At 34.6% G+C, this 25,726-nt stretch overlaps 3 protein-coding genes across 3 annotated transcripts; all 3 read left to right on the top strand.

Moving 5' to 3' along the window:
* Positions 1-1,416: 1,416 nt before the first annotated feature.
* On the top strand, positions 1,417-4,166 carry LOC148764076 (uncharacterized). Its single transcript, XM_088803532.1, has 3 exons — positions 1,417-2,018; positions 2,972-3,054; positions 3,361-4,166. Exons 1-3 carry the CDS (start codon positions 1,417-1,419, stop codon positions 4,164-4,166), a joined length of 1,491 nt encoding a protein of 496 aa, XP_088659658.1.
* Positions 4,167-6,865: 2,699 nt separating this feature from the next.
* On the top strand, positions 6,866-7,495 carry LOC148764075 (uncharacterized). Its single transcript, XM_088803531.1, has one exon. It carries the CDS (start codon positions 6,866-6,868, stop codon positions 7,493-7,495), a length of 630 nt encoding a protein of 209 aa, XP_088659657.1.
* Positions 7,496-22,354: 14,859 nt separating this feature from the next.
* NAC083 (NAC domain containing protein 83) lies at positions 22,355-24,017 on the top strand. Its single transcript, XM_007043808.3, has 3 exons — positions 22,355-22,682; positions 22,954-23,240; positions 23,487-24,017. The coding sequence occupies exons 1-3, from the start codon at positions 22,502-22,504 to the stop codon at positions 23,787-23,789; spliced, it is 771 nt and encodes a 256-aa protein (XP_007043870.2). The 5' UTR covers positions 22,355-22,501; the 3' UTR covers positions 23,790-24,017.
* Positions 24,018-25,726: the final 1,709 nt, after the last annotated feature.

Here is a 25,726-nt window from a genome sequence, read left to right as displayed (position 1 = left end):
TTCTCTTAGAGAGTGAGCTAGCTAGTAGGTAACTGGAGACGGAAATGATGAATATGAAGTGCAGATATGAAGCAGAACTTGAAAAAGTAAAGAAAGAAGCCTCGAGGAAAATTCAAAACGCTTTTGATGAACGAATGAATGGAAAAGCAAGTTTGAAAGTTTGAATGCGACATGTTCATCTTTGGTCACCAGGATCCAAAGAATGCAAACCATTAATAACACTTTGCAAAACAGGATACAATTGCAAGAACGGACCATACAATAACTCAGAAGTGATTGCAACTTAATGGAAGCAGTCATGGAAGGCTATAAAGAGAAATATGAGGCTAGTAGGAGGGAATACTTCCAAATGCGAGAAATGGGAAACTCGTACAAGCAAGACCTCCGAAGGAAGCAGTCTGAGATGGAATGGATATTGATGCAATGAGGGAGGTAGCCTACAAAACAAGGGAAATGGTAAACAAGACTGAAGAGCTCAGGTGAGGGATTCTTCCGAAAGATGAGCTCAGTGAGCGCCTAATAAGCCACCTCAAGCTAGTACGACACCAGTATGATTGAGTTGGCCATTTCTTTTGAAGCCAATGATGTAAATGCTCTAAGTAGTGATGTAATCAAATGCTTAACTTTTATGAATCAAGATTCCCCATAACAATTACTATTGGATGGCCAATATTTTTCATTTGCATCACATGTGTATAATTTGTTCCATAAAAGGCACAACAATTTAACTCTTGTCATGAACAATTCTTAATTCTTTGAAAACAAGTAAATTAAAATAAAAAAAAATTTCTTTTTTCATCACAATCATAAAATAAGAATACATATAATTCATGTTTATGGTTTAAAAAATAAAGATTCCAAGATAGCTCAACAACCTAAAATTGGTGACCAACGTGTTTATAATACTCGTCGGCGAGTAAGGATCATGGAACAAGAGCAAAGGGATCGAATGGATAGAATGGAAAGAGCTCAAGAAGAAATGAGAGAACAGTTAGCAAAGATGATGGAATTGATAACAAGTTTAAGTAAAGGAAAATGAGTTGTTGAAGAGTAAGCTCCGTCAAAAAACCCATAAACACAAGACACTAGTAACCTGAAAGATGATCCGCCTTATCCCCTGAAATTCACTCCACCCCATGCTCAAACTTTCCAAAGGGTTCACCCGCAAGTCACACCACCTGCTTATTAAAACATACTGCCCCAATAGGTCACCAGTCAATTCAAGGGCAATTTAGGTCATATTTTGGAATAAATCCCGTTGAACCAATACACATTCTGGATTTAGACGATCTAAAAGAGCAAGAGAAATTAAGAAAGAGTTCATTACAAACAGGAGAAAACAAAAAAGTTCAAAAAAAGTATGATTTGTTGGAAGAGCGCCTTCGTGCTGTGGAAGGAGTGGATAGGTTCGAAACCATGGATGCAGTTGAGTTATGCTTGGTTCCCAATGTGATAATCCCTCCCAAATTTAAGGTGCCAGAATTTGAAAAATATGATGGAACAAAATGCCCGATGGCGCAAATTACCATGTACTGTCGAAAGATGACTGCACAGTCACATGATGATAAGTTGTTAATTCACTTCTTTCAGGATAGCCTAACAAGATCGATAGCCAAATGGTATGTACAGCTTGATTGGAGTCATATCAAAACTTGGAAAGATTTGGCTAGAGCCTTCATGGCACAATACAAGCATGTTGTTGAGTTAGCCCCTGATCCTTTATCACTTCAAACCATGGAAAAAAAGGCTAATGAGAGCTTCAAGGAATATGCCCAAAGATGGAGAGATGTAGCGGCACAAGTGCAACCACCCCTAACAAATAAGGAGATAACTGTATTGTTTATAAATACACTTAGGGCTCTTTTCTATGAACGGTTAATTGGAAATGCCATCAAAAACTTTGCAGATCTGGTTCTCTCATGGGAGATAATTGAAGGGGCAATCAAGAATGGGAAAATTGAGGGAAACGAAACCACTAGCTCCAAAAAAGGGATACATTCAAGAAAAAGGAAGAGGATGTATAAGCAATTGCTTATACTGCCCCACAAACCCATAATTTCAACCCTTACCATCCATATCAACCATATCCACCTTTCTATCCGAGTATAGGTAACGTTGCCCAGAATCCTTATACCTATCAGCTTGCCCCACAACTAGTATTTTGAACTAATGCCCTCCCACAAACACCAGCACAAAAATCCACATCTTCAACCAATAACTCTAGTAATGCTCAGAAAAGATTCAGAACTACCCAAGAAAAAACCTAGTTCGATCCTATCCTAATTTCTTACACTGCCCTATTACCACAATTAATTGAAAATCGACTTCTTGCCCGCACACCTATAGAACCACTCAAACCTCCTTTTCCAAAGTGGTATGATCAGAATGAACAATGTGATTATCATTTGAGGATTCAAGGGCATTCTACGAAAAACTGTATTGCATTAAAACATAAAGTCCAAGCACTCATTAAAGCAGGACTTTTAAATTTTGCTAAAACGGACAATTCAATTGTTGATGGGAATCCCTTGCCTAACCATGAAAGGCCGACAGTGAACGCCATACATGAAGGGATGACTCGAAAGGTGAAAAGGAGTATCGATGAGATTCAAATGCTAATGGATAGAGTGTTTGAGGCATTATTCAAAATAAATGCCATCACTCTAGAACCAATAGATACAAAAGAATTAGGGCATGATCTCACTCATTCTTGAAAATTTCATATGGGGACCATTGGACATTCTATTCAAAATTGTGATGGCTTTCGTTGTAAGTTGCAAGAGTTGATGGATTTGTTAGTAATTGAGTTTTATGTAAAGGGCGAAGAGGATTTGGTTGAAACCATAAATGAAGATCCTCTAGCTGAAGTGGCATCAAGTTCATCTCGTATAGGCTAACCTAAACCTCTCAACATCTTTTATGAAGAAAACAAGAGTTCAATGAATGATACATCCCTTACTGTTGTTGGAAGTGGTATCACCATCGAAATTCCCAGCCCGTTCCAGTACAAGAGTGAGAAGGCTGTACCTTGGAATTACGAATGTAATATCTTAGGTATGACCCCTTTACTTCTCAAGTATCTTTTACAAACCTAACCAGCGTGGGAGGTATAACGCGAAGTGGGCTATGTTATTCTCCTAAAATAGTAAAAAGGGTTGAAGATTCGAAAGAAGCAAGTACATTTTCCTAGGACAAAATTACTGAACCTGTAGTTGCTCTGAACAACAAGCTTAAAAGGCTTGTCACGGAGAAAGAAGTAGGCAATTTTTCAAATTTATCAAACACAATGAGTATAGTGTAGTGAACAATTAACAAGAATGTCTGCTTGCATCTCACTGTTATCTTTGTTTTTGAATTCAGAAGCACACAGGAATGTGCTACTCAAGGTCCTGAATCAAGCTTATGTGGCTCATGATATATCGGTGGAAAAGTTAGACCATATTGTGGGGAACATCACAGTCGGGAACTTCATTGCCTTTAATGATGAGGAAATTCCATCGGGTGGCCGAGGAAATAACAAGGCTCTCCACATAACCATCAAATGCAAGGACCATGCCATACCTAGAATGTTGACTGACAATGGTTCGGCCTTGAATGTCATGCCTCGTTCAACGTTAACAAGGTTACCGATTGATATGACTCATATGAGGGCCAGTCACATGATAGTCAGAGCATTTGATGGAACCAAACGAGAAGTGGTAGGTGATAAAGAAATACTAGTGAAAATTGGTCCTTGCATGTTTAAGGTCCAATTCCAGGTGATGGACATTACCCCATCTTATAACTGTCTATTAAGACGCTTGTGGATTCATATGACTGGAGCTGTACTGTCTTCTCTGCATCAAAAGGTAAAATTCATAATTGAAAACCAATTGATAAGCATCTCTGCGGAAGAAGACATACTAGCCATCCAATCCTCATCCGCTCTCTATGTAGAAGAGATGGAAGAAGTCCCTGAATGCTCATTCAAATCCTTTGACTTTGTTAATGCTACTTATGTGGGAGAAGGGGCAATGATACCAACTCTTTGCTTGTCAGCAGCAACTAAAATGGAGGTTAAACAGACAGTGGGAAGAGGATGTCGTGCTGGTCTAGGGCTAAGGAAGAATTTACAAGGAATTAGCCATCCCTTGATTTTGATTAAAAATAAGGAAAAGGTCGGTTAAGGGTACAAACTTACCAAAGAAGAGAAAAAAAAATTGGCAGCCCAAAAGAAGATTAAAATGATGGTTCAGCTTGAGGGAAAGGAAAAAAAATTTGAGAAAAGGATAATTTCGTACTTGTATGAGACTTTCTGCTCTACAGGTTACATTCATCCTGAAGCACCAACAAAGGTCAATCAGGTTTTGTAGATGTTTGATGAGCTGTCAATCCATATGATCAAAGACAAAAAACCTAACGAAAAGGTCCCTATGGTATATCTAGTACTGCCACGAAATGAGCTAATCAATTGGACAACCACGGAGTTACTTGTCATCTTTATGTCTTTAAAAATGTAATGAACAATTTTACCTAAATGCCTATGCCCAATGGCATTAGGAGTAATTTCTTGTTTAAGTAGGGCTTTCTGTTACCTTAATCATTTAAATAAATGACAATGCATGATGTGTTTCATAATTCATCAACCTTTTTGCATATTTCCTTTTCATTTATTCTTTTAGCCAATAAATACTTACCCATAAACGTGTCCAATTTTACTTATTTGTAGGTCTTTAAATAATGAACACGAAGACAATCTAAAGAACAATTTGAATTTTGATTTCAAGAAAGTTTCGAACGTTGATGAATTGAAAAATGAAGAAGACGTGGATGACTATGACTTACCCCCTAATTTGTCGAGATTGTTGGAACATGAGGAAAAAGAGATTTTACCTCATCAGGAACTCACAAAAATGATTAACCTAGGAAATGGGGAAGAAAAGAAAGAGGTTAAGATTAGTACCTCGCTATCATCTAGTGAACGGTAGAAGTTAGAAAAATTGCTTCATGAGTATGTGGATGTGTTTGCTTGGTCATATCAGGACATGTCGGGTCTTAATACTAACATTGTTGTCCACAAGTTACTTTTGAAATCGGATTGCAAGCCGATTAAACAGAAATTGAGAAGGATGAAGCCAGATATCTTGTTGAAGATAAAAGAAGAAGTAAAAAAATAATTTGATGCTGGGTTCTTAGAGGTGGTCAGGTATCTTGAATGGGTAGCTAACATAGTCCCAGTTCCTAAGAAGGATGGAAAACTTCGATTGTGTGTAGATTACAGGGATTTGAATAGAGCAAGTCCGAAGGCTAGCTTCCTTTTACCACATATCGATACTTTTGTGGACAATACAGCAAAACATGCTTTATTCTCATTTATGGATGGTTATTTTAGGTACAATCAGATTAAGATGGCACCCGAAGATATGGAAAAAACAACGTTTGTAACCATATGGGGAATATTTTGTTACAAAGTAATGCCATTTGGCTTGAAGAATGCAAGTGCCACCTACCAAAAGGCAATGGTAACTTTGTTCCATGATATGATGCATAAAGAGATAGAGATATATGTGGATGACATGATTGCAAAATCTCGTACTAAAAGAGATCATACTGTTAATCTTAAGAAGTTGTTCGAGAGATTGCGAAAGTTTCAGCTCAAATTGAATCCTGTAAAATGTACTTTTGGTGTTACTTTTGGGAAATTGTTGGGGTTCGTAGTAAGTGAAAAAGGAATTGAAGTGGACTCAGATAAAATACAAGCTATTCAAGAGTTGCCACCTCTTAAAACGCAAAAAGAAGTTAGAGGATTTTTAAAGAGGTTGAATTGCATTGCTTAATTTATATCCCAACTTACCTTCAAATGTGATCCGATTTTCAAACTGTTTCGAAAGCGAGACCCAAGAGAGTGAAATGAAGAATGTCAAATAACTTTTGATAAAATCAAAGAGTATCCCACAAATCCACCGGTGTTGGTACCACCAACAGCTGAAAAACCTCTTATTTTGTATTTGACTGTGAACAAGAACTCCATGGGGTGTGTATTGGGGCAACATGATGAATCAAGAAAGAAAGAACAGGCCATATACTACTTGAGCAAGAAATTCATGGAGTATAAGTCCAAATACTCTACGCTTGAACAGATGTGTTGTGCGCTAGTGTGGACCGCCTAGAGGCTCCTGCAATATATGTTGTATCATACAACATAGTTGGTGGCAAAATTAGATCCCATCAAGTATATTTTTGAAACACCTTTCCTGTCTAGAAGAACAGCACGATGGCTAGTTTTACTGTCTAAGTATGATATTATGTATGTGTCCCAAAAATCAATCAAAGGAAGCGTCATCATTGATTTCCTTGCAAATCGAGCTACTAAGGATTTGAACCTGTAAGTTTTAATTTTCCATACGAAGATTTGATGGCCATCTTGCACATAGAAAAGGAGGGTCCCAACGAACTTAATCCCTGAAAGATGTATTTTAATGGGGCATCCAATGCTTTGGGGCATGAAATTGAAGCAATGTTGATTTCTCCAGATGAAAAGTACTATCCAGCCACTACAAGATTGAATTTCAACTATACTAATAATGTGGCAAAGTATGAGGCGTTGGTAATGGGATTACAAGCAGCAATCGCCATAAAGGTCGACACGATAAAGGTTTATAAAGATTCGGCTTTAATGAAATGTCAAATGAGAGGTGAATGGGAAACTAGAGATTCTAAACTGGTTTTATATTAAAAGCTAGTGGTAGAATTAAGTAAACAATTCAAAAAAATTAGCTTCAATCATTTGCCTCGAGAAGAGAACCAGATTACCGATGCTCTAGCCACTCTAGCAACAATGTTTAGAATAAATAACAGGGCTAACATACGTCCTTTGAATTTGGTAATGGGTGTTTCTGCACATTGTTTGAATGTTGAAGAAGAACCTGATGGCAAACCATGGTCCTATGATATCATGCAATACATTAAGCACCAAGTGTATCTTGAGAATGCCACAGAGAATGACAAGAGATTTCTCAAAAGGTTAGCAATGGGTTTTTACCTCAACGAGGAAATACTCTACAAAAGAAATCGAGACCAAATTCTTCTCATATGTGTGGATGCAGTCGAAGCTAATAAGATAATGGAAGAAGTCCATGAGGGATCATGTAGAGCTCATACCAATGGACATATGTTAGCTAGACAAATTATGAGAGCCGAATACTATTGGTTGACATTGGAAGCAAATTGTATAAACTTTGCTCGAAAGTGCCACAAATGCCAAATCTATGCTGATAAAATCCATGCTCCACCATCTCCATTACTCGTCTTCACAACGCCTTGGCCTTTTTCAATATGGGGGATGGATGTGATTGGGCTCATTACTCCAAAAGCTTCTAATGGACATCGATTTATATTGGTGGCCATTGATTACTTCACAAAATGGGTAGAAGTAGCTTCCTACTCTAATGTGATGCAAAAAGTTGTGTGCAAGTTCATCAAAAAGGAGATAATATGTCGATATAGGCTTCCATAAACGATCATTACTGATAATGCAAACAATTTGAACAGTACAATGGTAAGAGAGATTTGTGCTAAATTCAAGATCAAGCATCATAACTCAACAACTTACCGTCCAAAAATGAATGGAGTGGTAGAGGCGGCTAATAAGAACATCAAAAGGATTATCGAAAAAATGACAGAAATTTATAAAGATTGGCATGAGAAACTTCCTTTTGCTTTGCACGCATATCGAACTTCTGTGCGTACCTCCACAGGAGCGACTCCATACTCTTTAATATATGGTACAGAAGCAGTTCTACCTATTGAAGTAGAAATCCCATCATTAAGGGTGTTAATGGAGACAAAGTTGGAAGAAGCTGAATAGGTCCGTTCTTGCCAAGAGCAGCTGAATCTAATTGAAGAAAAAAGACTCGTAGCCCTATGTCATGGTCAAATGTATCAGCAATGGATGATACGGGCATATGAGAAAAAAGTTCATCCTAAGCAGTTCTTAGAAAGAGAGTTGGTTCTCAAGAGAATACTCCCTAATCATGCTGATTTTTGGGGAAAGTGGATGCCAAATTGGGAAAGACCATATGTGGTAAAGAAGGCTTTTTCAGGAAAAGCTTTAATTTTGGCTGACATAGATGGGGAAGGTTTGCCTAATCCAATATATGCGGATGCAGTGAAGAAGTACTATACTTTAAAAAAAAAAGAAAAAAAATTAAAAAAATATAAATAAAATATAAATAAAAAATAGGGGTTGTTGAAAACTCAAAAAAGGCAACTTGTACCCAAAAGAGGAGGCTCACGTTGAAAATCCAAAAAGGGTGGCTCGAGGCCAAAAGGCAGGGAGTTAGAATGAAATTTAAAGATGCCAGCCCAAATGGAGTATAAGATTGAGGTACAAATACACTATGTATGAAGCTCCACAATTTCACAAAACAAGGACTATCGGAGATTATTTTTAATAAAAGGCTTTTACTTGTATTAGGATTTGCATTCATGGAAACATTATTTTTTTTTTTACTCACAAATGACTATCCCGATGGTGGGATCTACCCAATAAACTTGCGAAGGTGAGTTTCTAAGGTATTTCCCTAGGTGAGAGAATACTCTCAGATCCCACCAATATGATGGGGGGATTCAGAAAGTACGCTCAATAAAAGATTTTCGCTTGGCATATCCCAATTTTATGCCATGCATTTCACAATGGCATCACGTGTATGCCAAACCCGTAAAATATTTTGACTTGATTAATAGAATAAGAAATAAATTAAATAAATAATAATTAAGGAAACATAAGAATAAAGTTAATGGGTTAGGATAATATATGATTAAATGGTACCGTTTGTGGAACGAGCATCACGGGGGTGCTAACCTTTCCCTATGCGTAACCGTACTCCCGAACCCAAATCTAAAAGATACGTAGACCAATTCATCGCTCTTTCGACAGACCTAAAATTAATTTAGGATTTCGTCGAGTATAACAAAATAGGTGATCAATCACACCTAGGTAAAAAAAAAGATTGGTGGCGACTCCTTAAATTTTCCCACGTCTAGTGGTCGAGTTCTCGGACCTGGCACGTTAAGACAACTGGTGAGTGATTTTTTTTCAATTATAAACCATAATTTTGAATGTTATTTTAAAATCTGCTGTATGTCAAGAATATCTTTCATATAACAGACTTTAAAATCAGATTCAAAATGTGGTTTATAATTGAGGAAAGATTACTCCCTAGTTTTCCATATTCAATATCATTCCTAAAAATTACTTTGAAAAAATGAGATTTTTTGGATGTAAAGTTGATGAAGTTGCTATAATGATCATTTCTTTGGCCATTGTAGGAAGCCATAGCTTTAGTTTTTGTAGACCACTACTTCTCTAAAATTAAAACCAAAGCTTAGATTGTTAATCTAAGTTTTAATTTGAGAAAAAAAAATTTAACTTATACGTACTATAGAACTTTTAATAGCAAACCAGTTCATGTGCCCACCCTTTTGTTCTATAGAACTTTAATCTATCATAGGTCAAAGGAATACATCAAATAAATATAATATTATATAATATTACTTATAATTGATTGCTTAATTACTTATAACATTAAACCCTAACCCTAAACCCTAAATAAATTATATGATAGTGTTTCTTAAGAGTTTTTGGAGTTCACAATATGGAAAATAAGGTTTGGTAGGAGATGGATTAAATGGACTATGAAATGTGTTTCTACTACCTCTGTGTCCATACTAGTTAATGGCTCTCATACTAAGCCAATTAAATTACATAAAGATTTAAAGCAAGGCTATCCATTGTCACCATTTTTGTTTAATATGGTGGTTGAAATGTTAAATTGCATGTTGGTTAAGGCAAAAGAGAGACGAATTTGCAATGGGATTAAATTTGGTGATGAAGGGCCTAGTATCTCTCATCTCTAATTTGCATACGACACTTTACTGTTTTGTCCGACTAAGCTTGATGAGCTTTTAAACTTGAAAAAAGTTCTACAGTGCTTTCAAGTTGTTTTTGGATTAAAAATTAATTTTCATAAGAGTGGTTTATTGGGATAAGTGTGCGTGAAGAGTTGGAGATGGAGTGGGCTATTAAAATTTTTGCTAAGGTTGATTATTTACTTACTGTTTATATGGGATTTCCTCTAGGCGTTAAATTATCTTCAAATAGAATTTGGAGGCCGTTGATTGAAAAGGTCGAAACTAGACTAGAGGGTTTGAAATCTAAACTTCATTCACGATGAGGTAGAGCTACTACTACTTTGATAAAAGCTTTGATTAATAGTTTACCAATATTCTTCATGTCCCTTTTTAAAATTTCGATTGGGGGTCAAAAATGAGTTGGATAAGATTCCACAAAGGTTTTTGTGGGTTAGTTCGGCAAACAAGAGAGGTGTGCACTATATTAAATAGGATGATGTTTGCTAGAGAAAAGATATGGGTGGTTTGGATTTAGAAATAAAAAATAGGGGGTTATTAAATAAGTGGATCTAGAGATATGGCAATGAGAAGGAAAGCTTGTCGAGACAATTAACTCTAGTGAAGAACAACTACAAATCTAGTGCTCCCTACTGTCTAATGTTGCTGTTACTTGTAAATGTTCTAGAATATGGGAAAAAAATTGTTTCTCCTTTAAAGCCTATTGCTAAAGTTTTGTTGCAAGTAACAATTAATTTTGGAGTTGTTGTAGGTGACGGTGGTTCGATTTTATTCTAGCATGATAGGTGGCTAGCTTATATGATCTTGAAAGATGAATTCCCCAGATTGTTCGCTTTGGAAATTAATAAACATGGCTATATTAAGGAGTTTGGGGAGTGGATTGCAAACGGGTGGCTTTGGCAAATCGAACTAAGAAGGCAATTATTTGGTTGGGAATTTGAACAATGGACAAATCTTTGGAGTTTTCTTCGAGATTTTTCATTGAGTGAAAGCTTCAAAGATGGTCTTATATGGAAAGCAAAGGCTAGTTGTAAGTACACTTCTCAATCGTGCTGCCATTTAACTTGTAATACCCAATTTAACAATAGAAATTTGTGGAAGAAATTATGGCTTAGTTATGCTCCATATAGAGTGGAAATTTTTGTTTGGCAATTAATGTAGGAGCGTATTGCAGTTAAGACAGAATTAGTGAAACGAAATTTAATTATGAAAAATCAAGCCATGTGTGCAATACGTAATAAAAAGTTGGCAACTGTGCAACCTTTGTTTTTTACATGTGATGAGGTATGGAAGATTTTGGAGAGGTGGTGTTTGGATTGGAAGGTGAATTGGGTGATACATGAAAATTCAAGAGATTTGTTCTTAGTGTGGAATTCATTGTGCGTTGATCGGGATAAGCTACAGATTTGCTTATTGGTTTTTTATGTAATCACTTTGTCTATTTGGTTGTTTTGTAATGATATTGTATTTAATATCACCGACGAAAATATTCTATTGGTAAACTTGGTGCCATTTTTATAATATTGCATGCCATTGTATTTATAACTGAATATCAACGAAATCTTTTTCGTTGGTATTTTTTGTCAATCTCCCGTTGGTAATACTTAACACATAACTCCATCAGTATTCCATCGATTTTTCATCGGTAATTACCAACAAAATTCTTTTCATAGGTAAAATTTTGGTTTTTTTTGTAGTGTTATATGCCAGTTAGGAAAATGTAAAATATACCTTGGAATGCTTATCTATTATATTGTTGTTTGCTTCCATGAGGTTAGTGAATTGTCGTCCGATTAGCAATACATATTATATGGTTGAGTTGATGATATTGTGTTGATGATACTTAGGAGAAATTTACGTTGATGGTATGCTTGAGTTTTATTACAAATATGGTGCCTATTGTCATTTTGAGTTAAGTGAAGCCTATAAATTTATGTTCAAATCATTTATTTCCTTGAATGAATTTGTGTTAACTTAATATGATTGTTCTTTTTATGTAATAGGCATATCATTTCAAAAGTTTGGGTTTAGGAAGTACATCAAAATCTTTCACTCGAATATTTCATGGACTTAACCAACCAATCTCAAATTGAATTATTTTGGGTATGTTGGTCAAATCCATAAAATATACAAGCTGTCGACAATGGAATATTCCATATATTACATGAGTTGTCAACATTAGGTATGTTAGTAAGGTCCATGGAATGTACTAGATTGAGTTCAGGGAGTATAGCACAATCTGTTACTCATAAATTGAATGGACTTGATCGACTTATTCAAGATTATTTAGCAAAAAGGGATTGAGCATATTATTATGAATTCCCTATATATTAAATAATTTTGAGTAGGTAGGTCAAGTCCATAAAATCTATCAATGCAGTTTTTGAATAGAAAACAGACAAAAACTACATAACAAATCATAGGTTTAGATGATGTTGATGTTCTACAAATTTCAATTTTTCATCTCCTTTGAAGTTTGTAAAAAATCGTGTGTCATTTATGCATATGATTAAGTGATTTTGCATAAGGTTAGGTTCCATCTTCTTTGACACCTAACATAGTGTTTGTCATGAGTTTTCAATTTTATTCCCTTTGTTCTCATAGTATTAGTATGTAAGATCACCTCCTTAGTCAGTTGAGAATATTCGGCTAATGGGGTATTCTATTTTTGAAGCTTTTTTTTTTTTTTTGAAAGGTAAAGGTATTATTAATCAAACAGAGATTGAATGGATCCTTGTACAAATATAACTAGAGAACAGCAAAACAACCCAACAGAAGGATGAAAAACCACAGCAAAAAAGACCATATAAGCTAGTGTTGTTGATTTCTCACGCAAGTGCACGTATCGTTAACAAGTAATATAGTAATAAAGTAGAGTATCGTTCCACAGAAAATTGTTTAATTCCTACTGTTAATTAATAAAATTATAACACCCTAATTTTATCCAAATAATTAAAATAAAAAAAAATTAAAACTAATAAACTAAAACTAAAATTAAATATTAAATAAATCTCACTTAACTACTAGACCTAAGATTATAATATCCCTCAATATTTCATTTGATTATTGTCTCTCTCTCTTAACGCAGTTTAATGGGTTAAATTGCTAACCAGAGTCCTAAATTATTTACAAATCTCTATCGAGTTTCTTATAAAAATACATCTCCCAATTAATTTACTATATATCTATACAAATTAAATTGAAGAAAGATTCATTAAGTTTGTGTTCTAATCCTGGCTACGTATGGCTTATAAGTTTATATCTACTCTATATGCAAATCAAATCACCTAATCAATTAAGTGTATTCGATCATACGCTATTTTATTCAAGGTCTACCTAAATCTCCTTCGTCAAGGTTTAACCTAGGTTTCCAATTCAATCTAATTGGTGATCAGGCAATTAGAAGCATTAAGAACAAAATAAAATAAACAACTTAAATCTATCAAACATAAGTAAATGAGAGATAAATAATTCAGACTATATATTGAGTTCAATCATAATCTTAGATTAAAAATTTAGTTCCCCACCAAGTCACACATCATCATTGAATAAAGTTTAAACAATAAAAACAAACTAAGAAAATAAAAAAATAATCAAAAAGAATAAACTCAAGGATTATAATCTTGATCTTCCAATTCTTCTTGAATCCTTCAAAATCTTCTCAGCTTCAAAGACTTTGTGGCTTAACTCCCAACTTTTAATCTAGTGTTTTCTTCCTCTCCTTAAGTCTTCCGAAAGGTTCTTTTTTATAGGCTTTGAAGTTAGGCTAAGGTGGGTGAAGAAGAAGTCAATTTCAGCTGAGATTTCCTCATCAAACTATGTAAGTTGCAGCTTTGTCAAATTAATTAACAGAAATCGTAATTGCTTTAAGACTGTTACAGTACATCAATTTCGACAAGATTTTTGACCATCTTACAAAGAGAACTGGATAAAGTAATGAACATAAAAGTTGTATATTTTTCTCTTATCTTTCCAATGGTCTAAGAATCACTTCATTTGGAGCTATGTAGAGAAAGTTATGGCTGAAAAACCGAAATATATACAGTGCAAGTCTATACCTCAAAATTGCTCTCCTTCTTTCACTAAAATTCTTCTTTCAAATACCTACAAAAGCACAAATAAATCAATAATAACCTATCTTAACCACATTAACACCAAATTAAGTATAAAATTAACTAAAATTAGATTGACTCGCCTAAAATAACTAATTTAAAATAATTAAATAAAACTTACTAATTTCTATGCATTACTACAAAAACTTAGCCAAATTATTATCAAAATTAAACTCAAATAACTCTATATCATAGAGTTATCAGCTAGAAACAAGAGACAGCTCGAGGAAAGACAACCATGACCTTGAACCAGAAGGTATAAAAAAAAAAGAACCCAACAGTAGAGGTAACATGAAGAAACAAATGGACAAAACGATAGTTAAAGATAAGCAGCAAAAGTCATGGAGACTTAGGAAATATCATGATGAAATCAGACTCTACCAACCACCTCTTTAGCCAAGCAGTTTGCAATGCAATTGCCAAACCTTGGTAAGTGAATAATCTCCCAATTGATCACTCTAGAACTGATACTCTTAATTTGAAACGTGATGTTATGAAAGCACCAAAGAACAGTCAAAGGATCACGAATCCACTTAACCACTTTCATTGAGTTGCTTTCAATAATAAGATTATGAGAACTCACCCTTGTTGAAGTAGCAAAAAGGAGAAAAGCTTCTCTGACAGCAAGTAACTCAGCCATAGTTGCATCACCCCAACCTGTAGATTTTGAAAATTACAACATTATTTTTTAAGCTTCTTTATCATATATGTTAATCATATTTGATAATTTGTTGCGAAGGAATGCCCTTTCAAAAAAACAATCATTTTTAATAATTTAACATATTTGATGAGGAAGCTTCAAAAATAGAATACTCCATCGATCGAAAATTTTCACCTGAATAAGGAGACGATCTTATATACTAATACAATTAACATAGAGCAATGAAGTTGAAGGCTCCTACCAATCACTAAATTAGGTGCGAATTCTCCATAAAATCCTAAGACATACGAGGCACTGAAGGATATACTCATAAATATGAGAATTATTCTGAAGTAATAGTAATTCTTTTATCCTTTTGAATATATTTTATATAAACTTAGAAGTTAGTTACAATGACCATTAAGGAAATCCATTATTTTAAAAACACTAAGGTGTTGTTTGATAAATTGAAACAGTTTAATACTGAAAATTAAGTGCTACACTTTTAGTTTTGAAAAATTTAAATACTGATTTGTGATATAAAAGTTGTTTGGTCTAGTACTCAAAATTACATACTGAGGAAATTTTTTATTGAATCTTTTTTAAAAGAGAGAGATGATTTTATAAGTATATTTTAAAAAAGAAAAGAATGAATTGTTAAAAGGAAAGAATTAATATAAGCTTTAATGTAATTAAATAATAAATTTCCTTAAATAAAATTGATTGAATACATTAAGCAACCTTTAACTACTTGAAATTTTCAATACGTTTTCATTAAAAATTTAGCTATTAAGCTGTTCTTTAAAAAAATGAATTATCGAACGCATTGAAAAAAAATTAAATCATTGAAAATTTGAGTTATTAAACTACACTCTAAAACAAAAAGTTATTAAAGCATATATTATAGTTTGAGTTTGATCAAATATTCACATGAAATTTTAAAGCTCATTTGATGATATCTAAATTAAATAATTTGAGAAATGATAACATGTAAAAATTAGACAAGCAATATGCTGATAAATTAGATAAACCATATCAAATTGACATTCGTTGACAAAAATGGCCACAAAATGTAGAAAAATTTCACAACACCATTAAGGATTACAAAGATTGATAATGATGCATAACCCTGTTGTGGGACAACGTTACACGAAGCTAAGCTAATTATGTTCTCAAATAAAGTCCTTTAAACAAATGTAACATCAATTGAAAGAAATTTGGTTCTCAATCCAAAAGCTTTAGGTTACTTTGCAAGGCCTATGAAAGATGGCATATGGAATGAGATAAACTAAAAGTGTACGTATAGCAATAAAAGAAATTATACTAACAAAAACAAAGTAACCTTTATCGTGAGCATATGAGAACAAGCGGGGGGCCGGCTCGTTCACATGCCTTGAGACACCCGAGCTTTAAAGGAAGTTTCTTTGAAGTGGAGCGTTGAGATTCGGAGTTGTGATAGGCTGAAAGCTACTCTTTTCTCGTTTGATTAGTTAAGACCGGTTATTACAAAGAGGGAAAAGTACGTTTCATGTACAATTATACGTACCAATTAAGCAGTGACTAATCATGTGATCATAATTGGGCCACTAATTATTATAGAAGGGATTTAGCACGCTTCATTTGCCAGTTCCTGTTAGGAAATATTTAACTATTTTCCAAAGTTCTGTGTAAGTTTCCACGTGTGGGATGTGAAAATAGGTAGTAATTATTTTGCAAATGGGTCTTTATTATTATTATTGCTTAAATGTTTCATACTCTTCTGTTTCCTGGAAAATTAAATCAAATGAAATTGAAGACATTATTCATGTAGAAAGGTTATTATATGTTCATCTTAAATTGAAATTCAAGAAAATTACTTAAATGATGGTACCTTAATCTACAGGTCAAGTACATTCCTAATCTCATTTATATTCGTTTTCAGTGAAATTTTGCAATCACCGGATATTTATATATGTTGAATGCAGTTCAAGTGGAGGAAAACAACATACTAGTATATATGCGAAATCACAGAAAGATACACAAAAATAGAAAGTTGTTGTATTCAGTGAAAATTAAAGCTCACAAATTGACAAAATTAACTATCCCAAGATAATACTCCAACAATTTTCCACCTTTCAATTGGGTTCGCAACTTGCAAGTTGCTGGGATGCACCCGACAGATACCCAATTGGATGGAACCCTAAGTCACATACCTTACTGTCACGGGTCTAATTCAGAGCTTACGTAGTAAAGTTGGAGAGGTTAAGAGACTTGGTTAAGATCTCTCAACTTGTTGTCCTAGTCTCACTTTAATCATGTTCACAGCTTGTAAAAGCCTTTGTCTTTCTTTCCTATTGTTGATGCAGGAGGGCAGGCAAAGGCGACTGGCATATATTTGTCAACAATGACATGTTTACACATATTGACATATACCCTTTGGGAAATTTGATCTCATAATATCCTCGTGTCTTGCTTCAGGCCACAGTTTGACAATTTTAGCTTTAAACTCAAGAAAATGGGCTGATCAAATTCTCCATGGTTAAAGTAAGGACCCTCTTAAAGGCATCTGCGTCATTAAACAATACCTAGGTCAACTTTGAAATCTATGGTGACTTTTGAATTTTCTCCACCTTTATTTCTAGAAATTGAATGATACTTTTTTAGTAATTTGATTTACCTGTTTCATGCATCACATCTATTAAAATAAATATTGATTTGTTAAGAAGAAAACATATTCATACATTAATTAATTATAGGAGTTTATGTAATACTAGTAAGATATTTATACATGATTGCTTGTATAGTTGTATATGTCTATCATTTTATATTATTTTTATCAGGGACGACATGAAATCAACCCATGACTTCATCTTTATGCCTCTTTTTTTTTTTTTTTTTAAAAAAAAAAGAACAAAAGTACATCATATCTGGAATTCATGGACTTTAGGGGATTCGGATTCACGGCATAAGTTCTTTTTTTATCAAAACCAGAGTCAAGAGTAATGAGAGCACCACCTTTTTTTCCAAGGGCAATGGCAAATGATGCCTAAAGAAAAGAAAGGGCATTATGCATAAATGATTGACATAAAGGTTTTTATGCACTAATCCTTTTTTTTGGCCTGCAACTCTTGCCACTTCATGTCATAATAATTAAAGAAAGACATTGGGAAATGATGTCTTCTGTTCAATTGATTATGTATATGACTTGAAGGCAACTTCAATCTTTAATCACTATATATTTTTAGGTTTGAAGTGCTAAGGCAGTCCCGGCCTTCAAACTAAAGTGGAATTTAGTCAAAATATGCTGATAAGATTTATTTTTCCTTCCCTTGCTAGCTTTTCACTTGTATTGCAAGGCTTGATGCTTTTCACTTGTGTATTGTAAGTTGGCGCCTTGATTTCGTAACTTGTGGATGGAAGTAGGTAAACAAGACTGGAAATGTTATCTCCTGTTGCATAATTTAGGCAATAATATAATTTTTTTAAAACAAATTGAGATGTGAACATGGAATAAGCTGGGTTTATGTGTAATCCAATAGGATATTGCATATATATATATAATATATACATATAGTATTTAAATGCTTCTAGGGAGGGAAACCCAAAAAAGGTCAAGCCAAATAATGAACAACACCGTGTACCCGGAAAAGAAAAAAAAAAAAAAAAGGAGAGAGGAAAACCAAAGCAGCCCAGCTCAAAGGGCTAAGCCAAACTAAAGGGACATTATTCGGAGAGAATAATTAAAAAAAAAAAAACAGAGGGGGCTTTATGGATTATTTAGAGCACAAAGACATTTTCCACTGAGCAACATTTTTTACTCAAAACACAATAATTGCAGCCTTTGACGTTTCTCTCTTACTCCTTAAAACCCTCTTCAACACCCACACGCAAACTCCTTTGACTCTCGACAAAAGAAAAAAAAAAAAAGAGAGAGAGAGAGAGGAAAGGGCAAAAGGCAAACAAAAATCACAGCCGCAATTTGGCTTACGAAAGCCAACTTTTCTTTTCATACTATTACACAAGTGGGGTGTGAACATTGGCTTGTGGGAATCTCGTCTTTTTCTTTTTTATTTTTATTTATTTCTTTAAGATTTTTCTTTTTCATTCTGATTTTCTTTTCCTTTCCAATTCAGCCCCCACAATTTATTAAATTGTGGAAAAGGAGTTTCCCTTCTCCCTACGGAATCAGGCTTCTTCATTTGTCAATGTTTGAGGCTCCAGTTTAACTAAATCTCAGCTGTCCCACGTTACCCCCACTATCATCTTTCTTCTCCCGCAACTACCCCTACTATTTTCCCATTACTTCAACGCTGCCATTTACCCTTTTAATTCCTTTTATTTTCTCTATTAATATATAATAATTTACAAGGGTGCTCGGGACTGTGAGAGTGCACCTGTGACATGGATCCAATCTTCCTCTCTTATATTTTATGATTAAGTGCTTGAAGTTTTCTATATATTCTATCCTTTTAAAGTAAAACATTATATTAATTCAGCTGATGCAATTGAATACGTGCAACTATTCACATTGGCTAATCATATTCTATTTTAATATTTACACCATTCTGGGTATATAGCTAATATTGGAGGCAAAACCTTTTAAATTTGCAAAGAAAATTTTTCATTTTTATGATAGGTTTGAAAAATCTTTATCCAACTTCATACTTCAAAGCACTTCAAAATTTTTGCTAAAAAATTAATGAATAAATTAAATAAATTAACAAAGAGTTTATCTCTTACAATGGTTGTGCTATAATTAATCAATTACAATTATAAATTATCTAAGGTTCAACAAAAATACTATGGAGCTTGTCTTTATAAATTGTTGATTCCTATTTACTTTTTATCTATAGTTAGATAATTACGAGATTGTAGTAAAAAGAATTGTAGGTGAAATGTTTTCCCTTGGCACACTCTTATTGTGGATGAAGTAATCAATAAGTTTATTGTTTAAAAATGTGGAGGAGAAAAAAAGTTACAATTATTTGAAAATACGAAAGAGAGAAAACTAGAAATAAATGAACGTCAAAATTTAAAAATAAAGAAAAGAAATAAGTATAAATGTAAGTTTAAAAAGAAATGGATATAAATTATATTTTCAAGAAAAATGAAACGCTAATCTATCTTTATTGATTATATTTATAATATTATTATGATAAAATTTTTTAATCAATTCATCAATTGAGTTGATGTCACTTGATTCTTAATACTAAACTTAGCAATTGGATTTAATAATAATAAAGATAAACTATAGCGTGTGTAATTTATTATGCTTGGTAAAGGACAAGAGCAATTATTATTGTATAGTTTTGTGCGAAAAATGAGTGGTAATAAAAACAAGAAAGAAAAGAAAATTGAAAAGGAAGCAAACAGCAAAGAGCTTTGTAGGGGTATGTTTGTCTTTTGGGAGGAAGAGATTCGTGAGATGATCACTCCTAAAATTTTCCATCCGATCCAAAATAGTGAGACAAGAAGATTTAGGAAATCTTGAAATGGGGCATCACTTGAAGGTGGCATTTTTGTCAGTTACCCTGAATCCGACGTGGGTGCCCGTCGTTTTGGAGGCAAGTAGGTCCCCTGACCTTTATTCCCTCACCCACCTTCCCACGAGGCCATAACTTCAACCCTTATGACCCAAAATACCCTTTCCTCACTTCAACCAAAATTATTCTTTTTTGCCCGTCATCTTAAAAAAAATAAAAGAACTTTAAAAAAGGGGGATAACATTATTTTTAGTAGAATAGTCCTCAGTAGTATCATCTAAATAAAAGAATAAGATGCAGATGTCAATGGACCCTCTTTCGTTTTTGTGAAGAATCTCCAGCGCATTGTCAGTTTCAAGGACCCTTCAACCCTAAGGAACAACACCCCCCTCTCTTCTCCTTCTTCTTCTTCTTCTTCTTCTTCTTCTGTACGACATAATCAAGTTAGTTAAACACGCATTTCGATGCGTGCACCCGATGATTCCAAGTGTTTTACTAATATTCAAGCCGGAGAAATAATAGCACTGATACTGGGTAAAGAATTTTTTTCAGGGGAAGGGGGCGGCGGCTTAGTTTATTTGTAATTTTTTTTATATGAAAGATATCTCCCATTTGTACAAGTAATCGTCTGCCGTAGATTTGATGAGCATAATAATTATATAAATCGTGTTTTTGATGCCGTATAAAACAATTGTAGCCTCCAATTTGCTTTATCATTCCATTTCTGAAAAATTTTCTTTTTATACATATTTAAATATTATGAAGATATAATTCATCGTCCCTGGCTAGAGCTGTAAAATCTTTTAGACTGATCTCATACCTTGAATTTTTTTTTTTTGAAAAGTAATCTCATACCTTGATTTGCTAGCGAATTTCCTTCTAAAAGCAATAGAAAATCAAAATAATCTGATTATTCATAAATTAAATACATGCACATGTTTTTCTTATGAAGAGTGCGCATCTAACTCAAATAACCTCAAAATTTGACTTAAGCTTATTACATATGTAAAAAATTAAATTACACTTCTAACGTTCCACCAATTGGCGATAGTTTCTTAACAATTTCACGAATCAATTACAATATTTTTATTCTTGTAGCATAAACTAAGTGATTGCTTTTGTTAAAAAGCACAATCCATGTATTTGTTCAAGCAATTTTCTCATGGCATGCGATGCTTGCGAATTCCATAATGATGCAAGCAAAATCACAAAAGAATATTGAGATCCTTATAATCAATTCCTTTGTCAATTCACCAAGACAAATTCTAAAAACCTCAAAATTCAAAGCACATTCATCGCTAAAAAATTCAAGTAACAGCCACGGTCAAGGAATAACATTGAACAAAGTCGGGGCCAATCAAACTTGAGACATTTCGTGAAAGTGTTGCTCTATCCAGAAACCAACGGCTAACAATATTTTGTCCCCTGGGACGTGCACTCCCCTACGACCGCCTAGGAGGCTTTTGTGAAGGGCACTTTCGTACTTTCGTCACCTCACCATTAAAGACCTTCGTGAGCTCCAGCTGTAAGCATATGACATAAGGTGACTTCACCCTTACGAGGCTGCAACCCTTATATTCCTCATGGAGGGCAGTCGGGACTCAGGATTATTCCAAATTTACTAAAATGGCCATCTTGTTTTGTTCTGACCAAAGAACCCCTCTAACCGTCCGAAAGTTTGACAAGGGAAGGGTGGTGTGGTAATTGAGCGATCACCAGGGATGAGAGTGTTAAACTTAATTAAAAAATGTTAAGATTCTGTGGAAGGAAGAAAAACGTTGAAAAGAGCTTTAACAGCTACGGTTATTCCCATACACAAAGGTCGAACAGAACTAGGCTTAAAGTTGAGACGTATTCGGTTCCGTTTCGATTAAAAACTTTAACCTTTTCGAAGAGAGCTAGTTTAACTTGTTGAACTTGTTAAAATAGCGTCAAAAGAACAACAAGGGAGAAAGGGCAGGGAAGAGCTTGAGTCTAGTTTACGCCAAATGGGTCGTCCTTATTCTATTCCCCTCTTTTAAGACCCCCTTTGCCTTCAACACCCCATTACTATAAAGAAGCCACACTTTCCCTCTCATGTACCCACCTCGCCCCCTTTCTCTCTCTCAACTCACAACTTTTCCTTTTCTTTTATATCCTGAATTCTTTCTCTTTTTCTTTTTCTTGTTCCCCTCTTGATATTCTCTATTATTTTGAGGGAGTATAAGAAGGCAAACTGGGATGCTCGAATTGTAGGCTCAATTGGGTGTTTGAAGACTCCTACTCTCGCTCTTTCTCTTTTCTTTTTCCTTTTTGTTTCCAGTTGAGTGTTTTTGTTAAGCTGCTTCAGAGGCCTCTGGGTTTTCAGCCGTTTTCTTAGTTGGATTCCTCTTTCAAGGATGGAGAAGCTTAATTTTGTAAAGAATGGTGTGCTTAGATTGCCTCCTGGATTCCGCTTTCATCCTACAGATGAAGAGTTAGTGGTTCAGTACTTAAGACGAAAGGTGCTTGCTTGGCCGTTGCCTGCCTCTATCATTCCTGAAGTTGATGTTTGCAAAGCTGATCCTTGGGAATTGCCAGGTTGGTTACTTAAACATAAGCACAACTTGGAGAACTCAGTCATAAAATTTGGTTTCTTTAATAAAACCCCTAAAGAGCAGCATGAAGTAGATTGTCATTTACAACCAAATCACTTTGTTCTGTAGCTAGAGCTAACTTCTTGTATCAGTTGTGGAAGTACCGTGCTGACATAGTTTTAAATGTAACAGCTCTTTGAGCTGCTAACACATAATAAGCCTGTAGGGCAAATTAGATGGTCTGATACATTAGGTCTCTGTGTGTGTATTATCAGGTGATTTGGAGCAAGAGAGGTATTTTTTCAGCACTAGAGAAGCCAAGTATCCCAATGGGAATAGATCCAACCGAGCCACAGTTTCAGGTTATTGGAAAGCAACCGGAATTGACAAACAAATTATAACTTCTAGGAGCAACCAAGTCGTGGGCATGAAGAAAACTCTGGTTTTTTATAGAGGAAAGCCCCCACACGGATCTAGGACCGATTGGATCATGCATGAATATCGCCTTGTTAGCGCTGAGACAGCAGCCTGCAATGCCCCACATAAGAAGAGCCAAACTCAGGTAAATTTTCAGTCATGCTCATTTCTGTTGCTTTATTCTTGTATACTACTACTGCTTGTAGGTATTGAGATAGGACCTTTCGCTACATAATTCAAGCCTCTCATCCACAAACACATTTCCAAAACTCTGGAGTCATGTTTTACACCTAGTAGTTATAATAATAATTGGCATCACATTGTTACTTTAATTATGCTATATATGTTGATCAATCAACTTAATGATAATTTTGTGTTAAAACTTCTACAGAGCCATGCGGTGCCAATGGAAAATTGGGTGCTGTGTCGCATATTTTTGAAGAAAAGAAGTAGTACTACTAAAAATGATGATGATAGCATGCAATCTTGCAACGAAAACGGAGCTCGTAAAGTAAGGACAAGCAGGCCTGTTTTCTATGATTTCCTGACCAAGGACAGGACTGACTTAAATCTTGCCCCTTCTTGCTCGTCCTCTGGCTCTAGTGGGATCACAGAAATTTCCCATAATGACACAGATGACCACGAAGAAAGCAGTAGTTGCAATAGTTTTCCTTATTTTAGAAGAAAACCTTAAAAACCACAATTCACACTTGCTTTTCGTGCCTGTACCACTAGTTGTGCTTCTGATTAGCCAATCAGAATAACGTCTTTATCAAACAAAAGGAAAAAAAAAAAAAGAAGAAAAGAGAAATCTAGTGTTTGGTAATGTAAGTCTTTGCGTCTCTTTGTCTGTGATTATCACGCAACAGAAAGAGATATCAAGAGAGAAAAAGAAAGAAAAAAGGATGGAATTCGGCATTAACTATTATATGAAGAGCAAACTCTAACACATGGTGCCCCTTTGTAATGAATCTCTAAATTTCAAAAGTCCTCTTTTTGGCATTTTGCAAATGTTTTCAACAAACATGCTATGATTCAACTTCAAAGTTGCTTTGCAGAACATGCAGAGCAAGTTCTTTACAAAAAGGCAATTCTTTTTTAAGAGAGGGAAAATGCAAGAGGCGCAGAGAAGAGAAAGTAGAGAGTGGGATGAAAGAAGGAAAAAAGATAAGGCGTATAATAACATGTAATATAAAACTATGGCAAAAGCAAAACCCTTTTTTGGGGAGCACAAGAATAAGCATAAGATCTTTGCAAATCAGCATTTGCACGAGGTTCCCTTCTCCCTTCCGGTAAGGGTAATATCACTTTAGAAGGAAAGAAAACAAAAGAACCCAATTCTCTTCGGCACTATTTCGCAATGGATGGAATCTCCAAAAATTCCTGAGCCGGCACCAAGTTCTACTCTTCCTGTACACTTCAATCCGTTGTATATCATTGAAAAACGAGCAAATTCTGTACCAAGAAACAGAAAGAGACATTCTGGGTATATTTTTTTCAGCATTTGTAACCACTGTCGCACACTCAACACTCATATAACAATACAAGAAACAGGACGGAGTGGGTCTAAGGTTGTAGGAAAACAGGGTTAACTAATATTTGAATTTACAGGACTAGTTGGTGGAAGTAGGAAGACTTAAGTTATCGAGATTCTTCACCAAGGATGGCGGAATTTAACAATGAGCCTGGGGTCCAATCCAACTGTCCCCCTAGTCCTAAAAATTGATCTTATGACTTTTTAGTTGTCAAGCATATGATTTTCTTGCAAAGATTAAACACACACCGTAAAACAAGTTAATCATCAGATGATGACTTTATTAAGTTCCTTGTACATAAAGAAATGTAGACCCTCTTCTAACTTGTACCCAATAGAAAACATTCTCGCCATTTGAAAATTTGTTAGCAAAGGGATTTTAGCAGTAAGATTCTCCCACTATTGTCCAACTACCCTGCAGTTTTGACTCCAATAATATATATACCAAAATAACATAAAATGTATTATACTTTTTTCACAATTCTTAATCGAGGGGAGTTCCCATTCGCTGTGTATATACTACACGTGTCTTGCATGCAAGGAACATGTCCCCTTTATAGTTGACTCACTCCTGATAATTAACCCATAAGCTGAAAATACAAGTTATCAAATTATGATCATCGTCCATGACTTGTTGATTTATACAGGCAAATGTAAAAAAAAAAAGTTATATAAGGTGGGTTGTCACAGTACACAAAGTGACAAAGATGGATGTGAATGCGATATCGGAATTCATAAACCTGAGAGGTTAAGGAGTGGGCCATGGAGCTTCATAGGATTGCCAAGTGGATGCCAGACAAACTCAGGACGGCATAGATTATACCTTGATTAAGAGTCTAATCGTCCATAATTGAGGAATTGCTATGCCATAACAGGAAGGGAAAAACAAGAATTAAAGTTTAAATTAAGGGGATGACCAAAAAACCATATATATATATATATATATATGCCGACCAGAGTTGCTTGTGACAATGGTTTTAGAATCAGCTCAGGCTGTTGGAGTTCTTCACGTCACTTTTGTATATGTATAAATTTCATTTTCATGACAACAATGGGGGAGAGAAAAAGAGAAGGAAATTGGATTGGGTCGTGGGATT

Source organism: Theobroma cacao, chromosome 2, assembly GCF_053813885.1.
Source record: "Theobroma cacao isolate CCN51 chromosome 2, ASM5381388v1, whole genome shotgun sequence".
Classification (NCBI taxonomy): Eukaryota; Viridiplantae; Streptophyta; class Magnoliopsida; order Malvales; family Malvaceae; genus Theobroma; species Theobroma cacao.
This window is presented reverse-complemented; position numbering and strand designations above follow the sequence as displayed.